General features: G+C 35.9%; 1 protein-coding gene across 1 annotated transcript in view; it reads right to left on the minus strand.

Moving 5' to 3' along the window:
• Positions 1–3161: 3161 nt before the first annotated feature.
• LOC126088353 (band 4.1-like protein 4) overlaps positions 3162–15804 on the minus strand; it is a 561066-nt gene continuing 548423 nt past the window's right edge. The window contains exon 20 of the mRNA XM_049906490.1: positions 3162–5751. Coding sequence (XP_049762447.1) covers positions 5581–5751 — 171 coding nt within the window. The 3' untranslated portion in view covers positions 3162–5580. The remainder of the gene's footprint in view (positions 5752–15804) is intronic.

Genomic DNA, 15804 nt, shown 5'->3' on the forward strand with positions numbered 1-15804 from the left:
TTCCTTAGGTTAACAGTTTCAGTTTTAAAAGTTTGCTTGGCCCTATTGTATTTTTTCTTGAAATCCTGCATAGTAGTAGCTTTATAAAGCTGGTTTAGATCATGTTCTTGCTGCCTGAGTCTAATCAGATTTGGTGGGAGTTTTAGTCTATGATTACTTCCATTTTGACAGTGTTTAACTACCTTCTGGATTTCTTTGACTGGACAACTATATTCATAATGATGCAGTAGGGTTGAGTAGAATTCATACCATTTCTCATCCAACCCTTTTACCTGGTACACAGAATCCCATTTCTCATTTGCTAGTTTGTCTTTAAGAGCATTAATATTTGAGGTATTCAGCATTTGTTCCTGTAGCACAATTTTTGTTAATTTAGGCACAACTGAATTTATGTATTCTATCACCTGACAGAAGTGGTCAGAATAAAAAAATCTAAGTTACTGTAATTTATCTTATCTATAACATCTTTGTTAATTATAGCATAATCTACTCTAGTGGAACATGTGTCCGTCACTCTGGTGTCAGATTTTCTATATTTACGAGATTGTATGAGGTCAATACATCACTGAGTTTCAAGTTTACTGTACTATTTGAGCTTACATCTATATTAAAGTCACCTCATATAGTAAGGTCATTAGAACCAGCCTGACCAACAACACTACAAAGTTTATCCATAAATAGCATTACATCAGCATTTGGTGGCCTACATACTCCATCACTTTATGCTTTGGTAACTTAAGATCATTACTGTGGAGTACCTTACCTGTCATTTCAATTGATCCTTCTTTGGTGTGGTATTCAAGAAAGGATTTTTTTTTAGCTTCTATATCCTTATTAACATAAACTGCCACACCACCACCTTTATGGTTTTGCCTACAATAACTATTTGCTAGTATGTAACCTTCTAATCTATAATTATTATTTCACTGCATTTTATCCCATGTTCCATTATTACTAGTACATGTGGCAAGTGTTCCTCTGTGAATATTTGTAGTATATCTAGTTTGTTTCTGATATATTGCACATTTAAGTGCATTAACTTTAAGGGCGTTATCCCTTCTTTTTTATTTACCATCTTGCATGAATCAAAATTGTTTGAGTTACACTTTTTATGACATTTTGCATACACTGTTTTTTTAGAACTGTCCTGCAATGACTGATCACTTATTTCACAGCCTGGCTTTTCTTTGCATGAACGGGACTCAGTCATATCTGAAATACATCCCTGAAAACTATTATTATGGTCCTCTATTCTAAAAAAGTCTCGTGGTTGTAGCCCAGAGCAATTGGAGCTTTCTCCACACTGTCTTTCTCACACAGTTTGCTTATGTGGGAAACTAGCTTCGCCTTCCCTTTCCTGTTTAGGTGGAATCTGTGTTTTATGTGTTCATCACGACTCAGTTTCTTTAGCTTGGAATTGTAGTGTCGAATCTCTTTGTTTACACACGACCACAGTGGTAAATCATGTCTCACTAGCATATTTGTGATGACAATGTTCGTTTGAAATAGTTTTGGTAATATGTTACGGAAACATCGCATGGTTGTCTTGCTTTCGTTCTTGTATTCGTCGTTGCCGCCACTAATAATCACAATGTGAGCGTCTTTGTTCAATTGACTTGTTTCTGTTGTAATATTCTCTACCACTGCATTCAACATTGCGCCAGGCTTGATTTAAGTGAAAACTGAATGCTTTGAATGCATACTTTCACGAAAATGTTTGGATAGATCTTTTCCATGACTGTTGGCATAAAGAAGGAGCCCTTTGGTGCATCTTAAGGTTGGCAAGTTCTTTTCTGGTTCTTTAATGGCAGTTTTGTGATTACTTTCATGTTTGTTTATGTCTGTTGTGTTACCACAATCCACTACTAGTGCTTAGAATTTGTTTGATAATGGTATCACTGGGGCTGTACTTACTTGTTTGTTATTTTCAACACAAGTCTTATTTTCTGCACGGAATGACCATTAACAATGGTGTTGTCTTGAGTTAGGCGATAATTCCGATCCACTGCTTTATATTTAATTTCCAGCTCTTGATATTTCCTCAGAAGTTCTTGATATTTTGTATTGATTGACACTAGATCATCAGTTAACATGCTTATTATTTTTTCTTTTGTCTTTAGCTTGTTCGTTATTTCATTTTCTGCGGCACTTATGAAGCACTGTTGGCATGTCCAGTCATGTTCATCTTTTATATATTTCAAATTGATTTTGACACATTTATCGTTGGTACCAGTACTTGCAGTCGACACACAGGATACCTCTTTTGACCTTCTTCAAGCAAATTTTACAAACCTCACTATCACTTTTTAAAGAACATGAGACATCACTACATGAAAAATGTGCACTCGACGCCATCTTGCCAAAGGATTTTGAGCTGCTTTCGTGAAAGATTTGTTTATGTCTCCCTAAGTGTCCATTCCCATTTTTGATAAGTTTTTTTTGGTAACCATTTTTGTATGGTTTGAGCAATTATATGTAAATCTTTGTCTTATTCTTTTGAAATCTTTACTTTGGCAATCGTGACATTGGCATTTATGGAGTATCTTTTATTGTTGGTTATTGTTGCAATATAATCAATCTTAAATTTACGTAATAAAGATTAAGGTAGAGGCAGGTGTTTGGAAGGGCTCTAAAATAAATAGACATAAGGACCAATATTTTCTATTTCTGTTAGTTCTTGTATGCATTGGGTATCTTACAATTCTTTTAGATTCATTTTCGTCTTACCTGGGCATTGAAGTAACCAGCTAAAATTTTCACATTTAAATAGGGGAATTATAAGATCTTATTTCCAAGTGCCTCCCAAAAGAATTCTATTGTCACTTTTGTAGATATGAATTATGAAGGCATGGCTCAAGCATTGATGATTGTATAAGATGCTTTTTGTATCTTAATGTTATTAGCAATGCTGGCAATAATTTATCAGATGGTAAATTCAGCTGAGAAAATAGTTAAAATTACAGAGACAGGAAGTCTAACCATTATATAGCTTCAGGAGGATCAATTTCTGGGGAGGAAAGAGAGAGTGATTGGAGAAGATTGCAAAGATGTGAAAGATTACTCAAAAAGAGGTTTGAGAACAAGAGCAGGAAAATATAAGAATAAACTGCCCTCCCCCCCCCCCTTTTTCTTCCCTCCACCCAATTAATCTCTCTCTCCTCCCTGAAGAAGGAACCCATAGTTCTGAAAGCTAAGTTCAGCATTTCCCACTGTAAGTATTTATGTACTAATACTAGGAACTTTGCCTCCTGAAGGTAAGTAATGGCTAGCCTGTTTATTCACAATTTTCAAAAATAATTTTATAAGAGGGTATTTCAGGCACTTCTTGTAGAGGCCTGAACATCTTGGTTTCAAGAGGTTTCTGCATATCTAACAGACATAGGAAAAGGGAAGAACTTTTCAATTTCTAGTACATTTATTAAAAACACAAATTTTTGGATGGAAATATATATGACAAAAAATAAAATGTGCCCATCTTTTCATTACTTGCACATTTGTATAAAATTGTAGATCACACACAAAGAGCACAATGAAAGGTAATACAAAATATTTGATTACCACAATACCATCAGTCATGTTTTGAGTTACGGACATTTTGCAGAAACATTTGATGGACAAATTTCACCATACCTACTTCAATTTTAGTGAAGTGTAAAAACAAGTATATGACAACCCCTTCTTTTTAACCCAACTGACATGTAAAGAAGCATCATCCACATCAGTTTAATTTGGATAATTTTCCACTGCAATCTTTTTATGAATCATGGGATATTTTGAAATGGTATGGACATTAAGGACTGTTTACTAACACAGCCATTTCATTTATCATTACAGTTAATTATAGAATACAAAATCTGATAAAGCTTAAATCTGTAACAGTAATAATATTTAAGATGTATATTTCAAAATTTCAGAATAATTCATAAATTAGTGCATGTTTCTGAGATAAAAATAATCAAATATTGTATAAGCATTCTTGCTGCATGTTGGAATGTTTAATGATGTGATGAATTGAGGCAGCTAAACATTCATTCTGACTGGCAGGATGTTTACGAATACATTGTATGTTCTGTATTTTTTAAAAACACTTTTGATATAAAGATGTCTGTTACAATCTATCTGAATACCTATTGAAATTACATTTGGAGCAACAAATATGACAAGGTTTTTACATATATCAGTGACTTATTTACTTCTGAACAACCTCGGACATTTTGTTGCATTGACAGTTATGGCAAGTACAATGGGGAAACATGCATACATTCTCATGCCCTTCTGAGCTATTCTTATATAGTTAACATTAGCTCACTGTACTTCAAAGAATAATTATTGCTATTATCAATGCTGAAAATCAGCTCAAAAATAGTTTTGAAGCAATATCTGTCAAAAAGAGAGAGAGAGAAAAGGAAAATCAGCATTATATGAGCAAGTAAAGGGATTTTTGTTACTCAGTACAGCATCTGATAATAAGTACAACTTCTATTTCATTTAGGGCAATGGTGCTCACAATTCGATTTACTCCCCATTACAGTGGCTGGTAACTACTTGTAATATGAGCCTTCATGGTATTATTATAAGAAAGTATACAGTCAGTCAGTACACTGTTTAGTATCACAGCACATCTATTGCAGGACTCTGAATATTAACTGCAGTAGAAATTGCCAACTTCACACAGTTCTCCTTATTTAAAAATAACAACAACACATTAAAACTCATGGTTGCACCACAGTTAACTTTATAGGAATAAAATGAAATAATATGGCAAGAGGAACAAAATATATGAGATTCAACATAATGCTCATGTGATTAATGGGACTACTACTATATAAACCATTCTTACATGCTTTGGCTGGTAAACTGAAGAAAATCTGATATGGTTTTCTTTACAGGGATACTTTCTCTTGGTAGTTCAGTCTGTTATTTGTTTCAAATATTATTTACAGTCCATGCATATTTACAGTGGAATGTGAATATGCTATATACAAAACTAAGTAATGCCACTGAGCATACATACAATAACCACAGATACAACAGACACATATATTGCAAATTAAATACATTTTCACATAAATAAGACACACACAATATGACATTAGCACAAACATGAGGGGACAAAAAGCAATACCATGGCACATCAGTAAACACTTCTCTAGTGGAAGTAGAAAGCTCATGGATTAATGAAAGAGAATGGACCTTTCTTTTACTTCATCTTGTTGCAGGCACATCATTACTAATATTAGAGATACATTGCTTTTGCCTGCAGTACTAATTGGAATTTTACAAAATTTGATTGCAAGTCATTCTTTCAAATATTTGGTATTTGAAAATGTCTTCTATTTCAGACTAACACATTCTCTCCAGATTGTCCTCATCCTTTGGTTTGTTCTTCCTTGTCTATTATTAAAACACAGTATTAAAAATTTTATATAAATCCTTTTCAACTACAGAACACTGTATCCTGACAATATGATGGGTACAAAATTCAACTGGTAAAACACTTAGTTCACATTATCACACACATGACTTATGTCTTTATATGAAATTTCTTTTTGTTCAGTAATTTGGCCAGTGCAAATTTTATTATAGCTCTGTGCTCATTTCATGTGCAACTTCATGTCCGTTGGCCATATCAGATTTACTGCTGGATGAATCCCCGTTGTTGGGCTTGTACATTGTTTGAGTTTCTAGAGGTTCTTCATCTTCACATATAGTCTCTGTGTCATTGCTCCAAACAGAGCTCATCGTGCTTGTCTGAAAGCAAAGCAAATGAAATACATTTCAACAATTATGTTAGTGCAGTATTAATTGGTACTGTGTTAGTTACAAAGGTTATGACTGTAATTAAAATATTTTACTTAGTGACACTACAGGTGATTGTACTGTGTAGTTTCACAATTCAGGACGCAGAAATAATTCTCATATAGCCTTTGCTTCCTTGTTTGCTTTCAGACTGGAGTACATATTACAGTGGGAAGATATTCAACAAGCTCCTATCTAACATGAAGCAAGAAATGGGGGCTCCCTGCTGTTTCAAAAGGAAGTTAAAAATGTGTCTGATTAGCCACTCTTTCCACTAATTATCTGAACATCTAGATTCAACAATAGAGAATTTCTGTTAGTTACATGCCAAATAGATGTTTCAAAAGCAAGTTAAAAATGTGTCTGATTAGCCACTCTTTCCACTAATTATCTGAACATCTAGATTCAACAATAGAGAATTTCTGTTAGTTACATGCCAAATAGAGTATCCTTTGTCGAGTCGCATGAAAATTAGTGGTGTACTGCAAATAGGAGTAATTTTCTCTGAAAAATACCACTTTAATCAAGTAATGTTAAGCTGCCAACAGCAGGTTAAACAGCAGTTGTATAATATAGCTGAGGGGGTAGGTTTTTCAATGTAGCAGCTTTATTTTTAATTTAGTCAGTTACATTTAGCTGTAAATAGCATGAATAGCACTAAGCAAAGCAATAATTTGTTGTCAGTACAGAATACAGATTTTCTTGTCGCTTGTTAATGTATTGATGGGATCTACAGAACACAATGAATGAATGAGTTAATGGGCAGAAGGAACCACAATATGAAAATGATAGCGAAGAAAGACAGCAGTTATAATTTCTTCAGTGTAACGATATATTTTTTGTAATTGGGTCAGGGTCTAAGCCAATCTTCTTGCAACTGGCATTTATCATTAGTAAATAATACTAATCTAAAGATATATGGAATGTTTATTGCAGAGAGACCTTATGTTTTAGAAATTTGTATTAAAATAACTATGGACAGTGAATTAATGTATGAGGAATCAGACCCTCAAACAATTTTGTCCATTCATAAAAAATAAGCATTAGTGACCATCAGAGACAACTGCAATCATATAAAGGAAAGTAACTACTCAGCAGCATTGAGCACCACTTGGTTTCTTATATGCAGAAATAAAACTCAATATTTCAGTGCAAAGAAAGTATGCACGTACATTGGACTCATCAGATGTGAAAACAGTTCAGTGGTATGTGTTATATTATTTCCAGAGAGAAGGTGGATAAAATTCCATATATTAAGTATCAAGAAAACTTTGTATTGGAAACTTCATTACATGGTACAGCATGTAAAAAGGCTCAGTTTATATGCTGATAAACTTCACATTCATTAAGACTATAGCATTATGATAAGCTGCAGTCATGGGAGTTTGTAATGAATAAGAAGTTTTATATGGATGGCAATATTGACTTTTTTGGAAACAATGTTTTCAAATGAAGTTACTTTTTATTTCTCTGTGGCACTGATTTAATTTTTGAATTTAGGCTTCCATGTATTGTCACTGAATTTGTTCAGTGTAAGTTGAAAAGTAGGTTGATCTGTCCATTTTTTGTTATTGTCATGTATTTTGACACATAGGAGCACTCTGAATGTTATAACCATAGAGAATTGGCAACCCTATATTCTGTTTTTGGGGGATGCTGCTGTGCCCCCTCCCTCCTCCCTCTCTCCTCCCCATACCTATTGGACTATAGCTGTCCGCAAGTTTCTATATGATAAATATCCCAACTGCGACTGCGAGTAGTGGACCTATTCTCTGACTGTCATCGTCTTCTGGTTTTTTCCTCTAAAACAGACATACATAAAAGAATGTATTGTTTAAGAGTTGGCATTACATTAAAGGACTTCATATATTTGCCTAAACTGGATGACATCTCCATACTGAGAACTTGTATTAGACATTCAGTTTCTACAGTCACAATGAACATATCGAAGGTGCATGTTTGGCGAGGATAAACTTGACTGTGTTAAGCTTTGTTCACATGTGACACTTTACTAAAGAACTCAGAGTAAATTGAATTGTTTAAGTAGTTTTGTTTTCATGTTTTTTTTATTATGTTTTCTGTGAGCATGTAATAAGTAGAAGGTTTGCAAAGGTTCACCCTGATATGTCATCATCTGAAGTTGAGTTTGAATCTGAAATTAATTCTGGAGGAATAAATTACACTGAAGAAAATGTAGCTCAATATGTTCATATAATTATGTTATGGAATGTTCTGGCAGAATGTAAATAATTTTAGAGTGAAGGTAAAAACTCGAGCAGTTTTCATTCTTTTTTGTGCCTGTCAGTGACTTAATGCTTCCACTATTTGTCAAGTTGTTACCTTCGGTCCTAAATTATTAATTTGTTCTTTTCTTATAATTTCTCTGCCAAGAAAGTTGAGATTCTTAACTCATCATGGACTTATCAATCAATATAATTGCAGGTCCTGGCACTTCTATTGCTGCCGTTCATATGTGAAAGGTGCCTGGGCAAGACTCAAAGATAGAGCAGCTTGTTTGTGAGCGGAGTGGAGGAGGAGCTGCTGGGCATGGATGGCAGACACAGCAGAAGGGCAAGATGGGGGGGGGGGGGGGGGGGGGGAATATAAAAGTGTCGTGCTGACATCTACGCAGTCAACTCCTCAGAGATACCTGATGATGGCAATGTTGTCACTTACCAAAATGTTATGCCTGTTTCACTCTGACATCCAGCTGTTCACCCTTTAACTACTTCATCAGTACAGACTATGATGCAAAACTGACAGATCAAAATTTATAGGAATTTTGAAGGAGGAGGATGATAAGGTGGAAAGTGGTCGGCTGGGGGGGGGGGATGAATGAATGAATGAATGAATGATGTCTTCATTTTATTATTTTGTAATACCCTGAGTTATATATTCATTTCTCTCTTGATATTGGGTACTGGATAATTTAATGCTCTTCATGACATCTGTGTACCCCTCATAAAATACCAACAATTGAGTCTGAAGATTTGAGCTGGTGTTAGTTTTAGAATGTATGCATTGTTGTTATCATAATAATTACTGTTACTGGATACCGTGTTACATATGAAAGTAGTTCATGGCCAGAAGACCTTGTCAAGACAGTGATGGTTCCAGACCCGAAAAAGATTTGGGTGATCTGGATCCTCCTCTCCACCACCAGCTTTTCTGAAGCTTTTCTGAACTGCGCAGGTAAGAATTACCCACACAACAAATTTTCCGCTCTCAAAATCATCCTGGCCTCAACCTACAGTAACATACTGCCCCACATTCTCCATACATCCAATTGTTCCTGCTCCCCCCTGCTGTCCCCTTCTCACAATTCGCCTCCCATCACCCTCATTGTGCACTGACCTCTGCCAGTGCACACCCCTGACTTTTGAATGTGTATGCATCTATCTTTTCTGAAGAATAGATGGGCCAAAAGATTACACGTAACAGTCTTTTCATTGTACCTGTCTGCAACTCAGCATGTCATCTTTACAGTGCGTAACAACCTATTTTTTTCATAACATTGTGATATGCATAATGTCAGAGAAGGAAGGGGAAGAGCAATTTGGTTTCGAAAAGGGGGAGGTTTAAGAGGAGCTGTAGGACTCATTAGAATAATTGGTGAAAGATGTATAGAAAGAGGAAAATGAATGAGTTTGTTCATACACCTGGGAAAGATCTTTGACCAAATGAAATGGGACAAGATGATGGAAATTCTAAAATTGAAGAAGGTGAACTGGGAGTACAGAAGACTAATTAAGGGATTGTACAAAGGCAGAAAGCAACCATGAAATAGTATGACAGACAGGTTTGAAATTAGAAGAGGATTAAGACGGGGTTGTTGTCTTTCACCAATGCTGCTTGTTACGTGTACTGAAGATGTGATAATGAAGATGCTAGAACTAGAGAAAGACTAAGCATAGGAGGACAGAAGATCAAATGCAACAGATGTCCTGATGAAATAGTGTTTCCTGGACATAAAACAATATCTCTCAATGGAACACTCTCCTGAGATGAATAATTATAAGATTATGGAATAAAAATCAACACAAAGAAACCTAAGGTCATGAGAGTATATGACACAGAATATAAGAAAGTGAAAACAAAAGAAGTTGAAAGGCTGCACAATGCAGACATTTAGAGAGTATGATAACTGATAAATGAATGAGTGAAGTAGAAACAAGATCCAGAATTACAATGCCAAAGCAAGTTTTTCAGAAAAAGAAATGCTTATTATGCAGCAGATTTCGGTTGGGGTTAAGGAAAAATGAGTGAAATGCTTTGTGTGGAGGTGTTTCTGTGCAGTTATGGAACTGGATATACAAGAAGAGAAAAGAGAGAAAATTGTAGCTTTTGAAATGTGAGTTTGAAAGAGAATGGAGAAAATAAAATGGATAGATAAAGTGAAGAACAGTGAAGTACTGGAAAGGGTAAAGGAGCAAAGAACCCTCATACAGCTGATCAAGGAAAGGAAAGCAGACTGAGTGAGACATATACGGCAAGTAAAAGGATTCTAACAACAGCTACTGAAATACAGATGAAAATAGGGAGGATAAGAACAAAAAAGCCAGATTGAAGTGAAAAGAGGGAGATACCAGACTATGAATCAGATAATGTGGAAAAGGATCAGAGAGAGATAGCAATGGTGTCAGGAACCTGCCAATAAGCAGAACATCTCACGACAGTGATGAATTTGGATTTCCTAGTTTTGATGAGAAGTCACCTTAAGCATTAGGCAGTTCAAGAATACCTCCAAAGTACTGAACCAAACGTTTGATGATCCATCTAAGTTTCTGAACTCTTATGTACAGAGATTCTACCATTGTGGAAATAGCATCACTGCAAGGACAATGGTGGAGGTCCTATATGTTAGCACAGGACGAGAGATGGTTATGTTACGAAATGAACCTTAGCCAACTTATGGTTAATCCTAAAGCTCATTAGAAGCAGGAAATCCAGGTTCAAACTTTGATCCTGACTTAAATTTTCATATGTTACTTTATATGACTTGTTTGTGAGTGTTATTTCTGTTTAATTACTCTGCTTGTATGTATTTTGGATTTTGCATTTATTAATCATGTCATGCATACAGTTTGTGGTCATTAAGTACCCCATCACACTGTTATGTATCAGAATTTTTGATTTACCAAGCAGTTAGCTGGTATAGTTCTTGATGTCATCTGACAACATCTGTAACAATATGCTGTAATTATTTAGTCTTTTCTGCCTGTAGTCATGTGATAGGCATGTGGTGAGTGCCAGAAAAAAGAATAAAAAATACACAACAAATTTGATTGAGATGTTAGAACCCTAAGCTTCCTTGCTTCAAAAAGGTGATGTGTCTACACTTTAATAATGTTTTATATTTGTATTTGATGCAAGCATTTTCCAAAGGACCTGGCAATCATTTCAAATGATATAATTTTTGAAATTATGATGTATGTGAAATGGATACAGATGTGTGTAAAAAAAAGTGTAAGTTCTTCTGTAGGGTCACATAACGGATGTGCAGAACTATAGACTACCTTGTAGAAATGTGTAACATATATTGCACTCATGTACTTCTTTTTTGGAGGCCCAATGACATCTATGTAGGAATCAACATTTTCTAAGAGCTACCTGTGTGAAACTGAGCTTCATCTGATCGGCCTTTAGATCTAGGTGGTAGTAGATAGCATAGCTCACATTGATACATTTTTCTTATCTTCCATTCCCACACTGTCACTTGCTAAACACAGTGTGTGCTTACAAATATGTGAACATGTATAAAATATAAAATTGGATAGAAGAATTCCTGGCACACAAAACCCTGTAATTTGTTCTTAATGGGAGACATCATCAGAAGTGAAGGCAGCATCTGGCGTACCTCAAGTTAGGGAAGAAACTATCTGAGGCAAAGATTAGCAGCTGACCGTACAAACAAACATAATGTAATTTTCATTAACAGAGAAAAAATCTGATATTGTCTAGCTACAGAATGTGTGATCAGTCTCAGAATCAATCACATCTTTCACGTATCTAGGAATATCCCTCTGGAGAAAACTGAAGTGCAACAATCACACTAATGTAGCCGTGGGAAGATGGGTTTCAGTCTCAAATTTGTTTCTAACAAGGGAACCTCCCCATTGCACCCCCCTCAGATTTAGTTATAAGTTGGCACAGTGGATAGGCCTTGAAAAACTGAACACAGATCAATCGAGAAAACAGGAAGAAGTTGTGTGGAACTATGAAAAAAATTAAGCAAATTTACAAACTGAGTAGTCCATGCGCATCATAGGCCACATCAAGGACTATCTGAGCTCAGGTGTGCTGTGTTCCCGTGGTTAGCATGATCAGCCGCGGAACGAGAGGCCCTTGATTCAAGTCTCCCCTCGAGCGAAAATTTTAATTTTTTTATTTTGACACAATTATCAAAGTTCAGGCACTCACACATAATCAACTTCGCTCTCCAAAATTCTAGGACATGTTCAGATTTGCTTGGACATGTGCAGGATTTGACGGTCTACACACGGAAAAATTTGATAACGTTAAAAACATATGTTTCGACAGAGCACAGGGAAAACTGTGAGAGTGTGAAACTGTTGCATTCATTTGTTGCAGTTTATGTGACAAACTCTTATGTTTTCATCCCTTATTTGGGAGTGATTATCACATCCACAAGAACACCTAAATGGGCCAAGGTAGAGGAATCTTTTCACCCATTCGCCAAGTGTACAAGTTAGGTGGATCGACAACATATTCCTGTCATGTGACGCACATGCCGTCATCAGTGTCATATAGAATATATCAGACGTGTTTTCCTGTGGAGGAATCGGTTGACATATGACCTTGCGGTCAAATGTTCTCGGTTCCCATTGGAGCGGCACGTCCTTTCGTCTACTAATTGCACGATTTTGCGGTGAGGTCGCAAAACACAGACACTAAACTCATTACAGTGAACAGAGACATCAATGAACGAACAGACAGATAATAACTTTGCGAAAATAACGAAAGTAAACTTTTCACTCGAGGGAAGACTTGAACCATGGACCTCTCATTCCGCAGCTGCTCACGCTAACCACGAGACCATGGTGCTCCTTAGCTCAAATACTCCTTAATGTTACCTAACTCGCGCGTGGACTACTCAGTTTGTATATTTTGCTTATTTTTTTTATAGTTCCACACAACTTCTTCCTGTTTTCTCGATTGATCTGTGTTCAGTTTTTCAAGGCCTATCCACTGTGCCAACTTATAACTAAATCTGAGGGGGGTGTGATGGGGAGGTTCCATTGTAAGAATCATGAAGCACTGTAAATCATGGACAAAGAGGTCATCAACGAAACTCTTGTTCAATCACTTCTTTAGCACTGTTTGTCCATCTGATAGCTTTACCAAGTTTTAATATAATACAGAGAAAAGATCCAAAGAAGAGCTGCATATTATATGCAGGTCTCTGTAGTGAATGCAAGATTGTTACATGAGAGACTATGTATATTCTGGAAAGCCTTACTCACAAAATTCTGAGTAATCTTCCAAACAGTGTCAAGAACATATCACTTTCTTCTACATACATCTTATGTAATGCCCCTGGCACTAAAATTTGCGCATGGATACCAACATGTTTTCCTCTCCCATACCATTTGTGTAATGAATAGAAGGGATGAGTGGGTGGGGTAGGTGGTGGAGGTAATATTTCTGGTACATCGTGAAACCTATGTCAGTCATTGTATGATGGCTTGCAGATGAAGAAGTAAAAGACAATTTATCAAGGAAGACACTGCCATACACTTGACACTGAACTACGTACAACCTACAGTACTCTTCAGTAAAACAATCGTTAGAAATATAGTTTGGGCCATAAAATCCATTTGTAGGCATCATTCTGTTTAAAATTCTAGTCCCTCACTATTTTCTGGCAGTGAACTGGCTTACACAAATAGTGCTTTCCAGCATTACTGAAAGTCCTTATTTGAATAGGAGTTTAAACCTGTACAATATTCCACTTCTCAAAATTAGTTCATATGGCTTTTCATTTACTAAAATTTAAAATGCAGTGCAAGATTGCCATTTCCCTACAGCAGTGATGTAACATCAGACAGAGATTCTACTCAAGTTTCATTACTGGTATATAGTTTTGAAAGTGTTTCCATGAATCTTTAAATATTCTGGAATGTTTCAAAAAATACTGTTTTTTATTGGGTTGGCTGTTTATCAGGTATCATCCCAAATTAGAGTTACGAGTACATTCAAATTTAAAAGATATAAAGAAGTCCTACATGCCATAACATTACATTATTTCAATTTTTTGTGAGTTTCAATATCTATAAAACTCTCATATTTTATCTACAGTTTTTTATGAGTCTATGTATGCAAAGTAACTAGATACATAAATGTATTCACACCAATTTGCGTATTGTTGTAAGATTTTTTTCCAGTCTCTGAGCAAATTAGCATTATTTGATTTGAAAGGAACATGTAAATGTATACCTTCAAAATCTGATTGATTTTAATCGTTGCTACAAACCAACGTTTCTCCTTTATCATAAAAGTATTTCTTATCCATTGTTTGCTTCCAGTTTTGGAATTATGGTTAAGGTTCAACATACATGGTGTCCCAGGAAGAATGACCAATATTCAGGGATATGAGAGGAACAATCATTTGAAGCAAAAAACATCATATGAATACATGTCCTGTTTCCAATTGTTCTTGTAAAATGACTGGATGTATCAACAATGTACATTAAAGGTGTTCTGTCTTGGAAGCATTCAGAAAAGGGCATATGTCCATATGGAGTTTTTTTTGCTTCAAATGAGCATTCCTGTCATACCCCTTAGCAGCAAAATTCGTACTGGGACACCCTGTACAGTGAACAACAGGGTCGTTAGAGACAGACAGAGGCAGACAGAAGAAATGTCACCATCTCAGTGGCAGTGACTAGGGGAAACCATGAGAAGCATGAATCAGGTTGGGTACGTGGCAATTTGAGTTCCCTTCTTCAAAATAAGAGCACTTAACATCTGCATTCCTTACCTGATTTTTTAAATTTTTGTATCACAAAGAAGAACTGCATGACTTAATTTGTGGAAAACTAAAATTTTCTTCCCCCCGCCCCTCCCTGTATCATGCACAAACATGCCACAATATAAAATAATAAATATCAGGTGATGTTTATGTTTGTTTCCTTACACAACTTCTGGTTTTCCAAGTTCCAGTTTGCATAACATATTATATTAATAAGTGTGTTACTCTAGAATTCCACTGTTAAAAAAAAAAAAATATGTTCTGTGTAGGACAAAGCACAGGCATGTCAATTTTATAATTTGACAATACTATGAAAATGATAGATTGCTATTCACCATATGACAGAGATGAGTTGAAGACAGGAACAACAAAGACTACTAAACATGTAAGCTTTTTCTGGTTACCTTCCATTTGGAAAGTGGGTGCGCTCAGTGACTGTTATGTGACTTATAAATTATAGAGTGCAGCAATCAGTCGTCCATTTTTACATTTTATTACGCAAATCCAGATTTTGGCTAGTAGCGAGCCATTCTCAATGCACTATTTTCTATTCTCAATGTATGCAAGTCCCTGTTGTTTGGGAGTCAGTGACAGTTCTTTGAAATTTCAAAGAACTGTGACTGACGCCCAAACAAAAGGGATTTGCATGCATTGAGAGTAGAATATAGTGCATTGAGAATGGCTAGCTACTAGCCGAAATCTGGATTTGCATAATAAAATGGAAAAATGGATGACTGATTGCTGCACCCTATAATTCATATGTAAGCTTTTGGCAAAAAGGTCTTCTTCTGAAATAGACAACATACACAAACATATTCATGCAAACACAGCTCACACATGCACATAACCACTGTCTCTGGCTGCCAAGGCCACACTGTCAGCAACTGTGCATGATGGGAGAAGCAGTCTGGTTGGTCAGGGTGAGGAGGAGGCTGGGGCAGGGAGAGGGAGGAGAGCAGGATACGAGTATGAGACAGTAAACTGGTGTTTATGGGAGCACACAGGGATGAGGT

This window comes from Schistocerca cancellata, chromosome 6 (genome assembly GCF_023864275.1).
Source record: "Schistocerca cancellata isolate TAMUIC-IGC-003103 chromosome 6, iqSchCanc2.1, whole genome shotgun sequence".
In the NCBI taxonomy this organism is placed as follows: domain Eukaryota; kingdom Metazoa; phylum Arthropoda; class Insecta; order Orthoptera; family Acrididae; genus Schistocerca; species Schistocerca cancellata.